General features: G+C 64.8%; 1 protein-coding gene across 1 annotated transcript in view; it reads left to right on the top strand.

Annotated features, from left to right (window-relative positions):
* The window catches only part of EPHB4 (EPH receptor B4), a 10,747-nt gene extending 10,325 nt beyond the window's left edge, over window positions 1-422 (top strand). The window contains exon 11 of the mRNA XM_065417365.1: window positions 400-422. Within this exon, the coding sequence (XP_065273437.1) occupies window positions 400-422 (23 nt within the window). The remainder of the gene's footprint in view (window positions 1-399) is intronic.
* Window positions 423-4,669: the final 4,247 nt, after the last annotated feature.

Here is a 4,669-nt window from a genome sequence, read left to right as displayed (position 1 = left end):
TTTCCTTCCCCCCGGGTGGCCCTTGGCTCTTGTCTGTGCTGAGTTTCGCCAGGAGGATTTCCAACCCCTCCTCCAATTTGTCCGGGTCGGTTTGAATTCTGATCCCATTTCCCTCGCTGGCTCCTGAGACTGTCCTGCGGGCCTGCCTCAAAAGCCAGACTAAAAACTGGAGATCTGTCCAGTCTGCCACTTCCCCCGCATCCCCCAGGCCGGTCGCCCCGTCAGTGACAGAAATGACACCGGGGTGGCAGGGTTTGTTTGTGACGCCGGCTGCTCCTTGTCACCCCGTTCCCGTCCAGGGGCTCCCCGCTGGGTTATCATTCCCTGCATCCTCCGTGTTCCCCTTTGTAAAGACCGGTGCCACATTTCCCCTTCTCCAGGCCTCCCCCATCTTTCCAGGAGTCCTCCAAGATCATCGCTAATGGGTCTCAGATGACTTCAGCTAGTTCCCGCAGGAGCCAAGGCTGAATTCGAGCCCTGCCAACTCGGATACGTCCAACGTAGCTACGGGGTCTTTAGGCTCTTCCTTCCCCCGTTCGGCCGGTGTCCCTTCCCTGCAGCCTGGCAGAGAAGGGGTAACTCTGTTCTCCTCGGAAACACATTCACTGCAGATGCTCTGGGGACGTTGGGGTTTTGTACCTGGGATGGCCCGGATGGTGGCTGGTTTCAGTGACTGCCCGTTTGCCGGGATCGGGTCAGAGGCCCTGGAGCTTTGCTGCCATCCCCGGCGCTGAGCGGATGCTGGCTGTTTCGGACGGATCCCCGCAGCACCTGCCCCCCGCAGCTCTGCCCCCTCCCCCCCCAGCAGCAGGACAGTGGCGTCCGTGTACAGTTTGACCTACGGGCCTGGCATTCGCAGCGGGAACGGCTCACTCCAAGATGTGGTTATTGCTGCCCTGCTGGGTCAGGCCGAAGATCCAGCACCAGGGCTTCGGGGGAGTTCTGGAGAGATCTGTCCCGACTGCCACGGCTGGCAGAGAGAGGTCTAGGGACCCCCAGAGCATGGGGCTGTGTCCCGGACCATCTGGGCTAATAGCCATTGGTGGACCTAGCCTCCAGGAACTTCTTGTTTGAACCCGGTTATCCTTTTGGCCTTCACAGCATCCCCCGGCAAGGAGTTCCGCAGGTTAGTTGTGCGACAAAGTGCTTCTTGTTGGTATAAAACCTGCAGCCTGTTAATGTCATCAGGTGACCCCTGGTTCTTGCATTGTGTGAAGGGGTAAATAACACTTCCCTCTTCGCTTTCTCTGCACCATTCCTGGTTTTATAGACCTCGATCGTGTCCCCCAGAGGCGTCTCTTTTCCAAGCTGAACAGCCCCTGTCTATTTGGTCTCTCCTCGTATGGGAGCCGTGTCGTCAGACGCTACCGGGGTGGTGCTCTGCTCTGGTCAATGTTGGTATCAGTCGGCTGTGTGCGTGTTCCCTCTGTGTGCTGCCCCGGCTCTGCGCAGATAGCTGGCACAGCAGACCCCCGAGAGAACCCCCAATGACCACAGACTCTAGTAAGGTACGAAGGCATCCGGCCAGGTCTATTGTCGAAGAGGAACACAGTCTCCAGCTCCCCGGATTAGATATCTACGGTTCTGCTAGTACATATGTGCTCGCTGGCAATGGACCGGCTCAGTCAGTGGCGGGACTTTCCATTGCCCCCTAGGCCGCACAAAGATATCCGCTCAGGGGTGTATTCTCATACATAGGTACAAACAAGTTACACATCACTCCTGACGTATTGAGGTACAACCCCTCTACATAGCAAGGTACAACCCCACCACGCAGTAAGGTGCCGCCTCTCACCTTGTATGTGTTGGTTCGAACAAAACAGCTCTATCCATCATATTCCCCTTCTGCCCCCGTCTTTAGGACGGGTCAGCCTTTTCCTTGTTATCCGGGCCTCTGATACCAAGGTTTCGATCTCAGGGCCTCCTCTTCCCACAAGCCGTTCCGTACCCTGGGTTGCCTTTCTCTGAACCCGTGCCAGCCCCACTCGCTCCCTTGACAGTGGGGACGGTGGGGCTGGGGTAGAAATTGTTCCGTTTACCCCGTCGTTCCTGCGTAAAACCTTCTGCAAAGTGGGGTTCCTGGGCGGGGCTCGAACAGGAGTTTTCGGGGGGGGGGGGGGCTTTGACCCAAGCAAAGCTCAGACAGTGCCCTGGGCCGTGTCTCTCTGTCTCACGCTGGGCACCGTTCCCAGGCGGTTTACTCCCCACGCGCAGGCAGGCCGTGAACACCTCCACCCTCTCGATGCCATGTGTTCCCAGCACTCCTTCCCCGCTACGCAGCAGGCCTCCACTTTCACCGTCCTCCTCCTGCTCCTGATGTGTCGAAAGCACCTTTTCTGCCTCCCGTTCCTGGCCCATCCAGCGCCGTGGTCTGATTTCCTCCCGACCTGCCTGTGCCGTTCGTTCGTTTCCCTCCACAGCCGTTCGCCCGGGTTTCCGCTTTGTGGGGGTCTCCCGGTGGAGCCACATTGGCCCCATCCTAGTCTCCCCACCCCATCCCGTGCGACTGAAATTGCTTGTTCTCCTTTTCCCCTAGTGAGGAGGGCAGTGTTCTCCCCTCGGCCTGGGAAGGATGGCAGTGGGCAGGGGGACCAGCCGGCGGGCTCACCGGCTCCTGGAAACCTGGCAGAGATGTGCAGCCCCGCCCCGGCCCGTTACGGTAGGTTCAGGCGCCTGTGGTTCCCCCGCGTGGCCAGCAGGTGGCGCCCCTGTTGCGGCTGCACCCTGGGGACTCACCTCCGTTGGAAAGGGGCCCCCAGCAGCTGGAGGGTGAAGCCGATGGTCATGCACACGGCCAGGGCGGCCCCGAGGACTTGGAGCCGGCAGCACCGGGGGAGCGGCTTCATCCTCCTGCCGGGACCAAGAGGGGTCAATGGGACCCAGGCGTCCTGGCTCCCACCCCCCCGCTCTAACCCACCAGCCCCCACTCCCCTCCCAGAGCCGGGGAGAGAACCCAGGAGTCCTGGCTCCCACCCCCCCCCCCCTGCTCTAACCCACCAGCCCCCCCTCCCCTCCCCTCCCCTCCCAGAGCCTGGGAGAGAACCCAGGAGTCCTGGCTCCCAGGCCCCCCCTGCTCTAAACCACCAGCCCCCACTCCCCTCCCAGCACTGGGGAGAGAACCCAGGAGTCCTGGCTCCCAGCCCCCCCTGCTCTGACCCACCAGCCCCCACTCCCCTCCCAGAGCCAGGGAGAGAACCCAGGAGTCCTGGCTCCCAGCCCCCCCTGCTCTGACCCACCAGCCCCCTCTCCCCTCCCAGAGCCGGGGAGAGAACCCAGGAGTCCTGGCTCCCACCCCCACCTGCTCTAACCCACCAGCCCCCCCTCCCCTCCCCTCCCCTCCCCTCCCAGAGCCTGGGAGAGAACCCAGGAGTCCTGTGCTGCTAGTACCGGCTCTGCTGAGCCTCTCTCTCCCTCATTCCATCCTGACCTCCCCCCTTTCCTCCCCCACACCCCATGTGCTGCCGCCTGCCCTTTGCGCCCTGCGTGCCAGGGGAGAGCCCCCACCCCGCTCCCCGCAGCTCAGCGCCCCCCAGGCGCCGCATTGGGGCATTGGGGCCAGCACTGACTGAGGGGGCAGCCGTGGGACCTGCTGCCTGCATTGCCCTGCCTGGGTGGTCCCCAAGAGATGCTGCTTCCCAAGCAGGATGTGACACCTTCCCAGATGGGGCAGGCAGACAGACAGACAGACAGACAGCTCTGTCTCCTTCCTTCCCACCCCCCCACCCTGCCTGTCTTCATGGACTTCCTCTGCCCCCCAGCCCTGCCCTGCCAGTGCCCCTCACTCCCGACCCACAGCCCCTGCCAGCCCAGCCCCTGCCCCCCCCAGCCCTGCCAGTGCCCCTCACTCCCGACCCACAGCCCCTGCCAGCCCAGCCCCTGCCCCCCCCCAGCTCTGCCGGTGCCCCTCACTCCCGACCCACAGCCCCTGCCAGCCCAGCCCCTGCTCCCCCAGCTCTGCCAGTGCCCCTCACTCCCGACCCGCAGCCCCTGCTAGCCCGGCCCTGCCGGTGCCCCTCACTCCCGACCCGCAGCCCCCCGCTAGCCCAGCCCTGCCTCCCCCCAGCTCTGCCGGTGCCCCTCACTCCCGACCCGCAGCCCCCGCTAGCCCAGCCCTGCCCCCCCCAGCTCTGCCGGTGCCCCTCACTCCCGACCCGCAGCCCCTGCTAGCCCGGCCCTGCCCCCCCCAGCTCTGCTGGTGCCCCTCACTCCCGACCCGCAGCCCCTGCTAGCCCAGCCCTGCCCCCCCCAGCTCTGCCGGTGCCCCTCACTCCCGACCCGCAGCCCCTGCTAGCCCAGCCCCCCCCAGCTCTGCCGGTGCCCCTCACTCCCGACCCGCAGCCCCCGCTAGCCCGGCCCTGCCCCCCCCAGCTCTGCCGGTGCCCCTCACTCCCGACCCGCAGCCCCTGCTAGCCCGGCCCTGCCCCCCCCCCAGCCCTGCCGGTGCCCCTCACTCCCGACCTGCAGCCCCCTGCCCCCTCAGCCCTGCCGGTGCCCCTCACTCCCGACCCGCAGACCCGCAGCCCCCATCGTCTCAGACAGGGCCCCCCTTGGTCAGGCCGGCCAGCTGCTCCAACCCAGCAGGAAGGAAGCCAGCCCTCCCGCTCCGGCGACAGATCCAGGTGCGTAGTGGACAATGGTGGCCAGTGTGGCTTCCTCCTGCTGCTCATCG

Source organism: Emys orbicularis, chromosome 15 (genome assembly GCF_028017835.1).
Source record: "Emys orbicularis isolate rEmyOrb1 chromosome 15, rEmyOrb1.hap1, whole genome shotgun sequence".
Classification (NCBI taxonomy): domain Eukaryota; kingdom Metazoa; phylum Chordata; order Testudines; family Emydidae; genus Emys; species Emys orbicularis.
The sequence above is the reverse complement of the archived record's forward strand: the minus strand, read 5'-3'. Positions and strand labels throughout refer to the sequence as shown.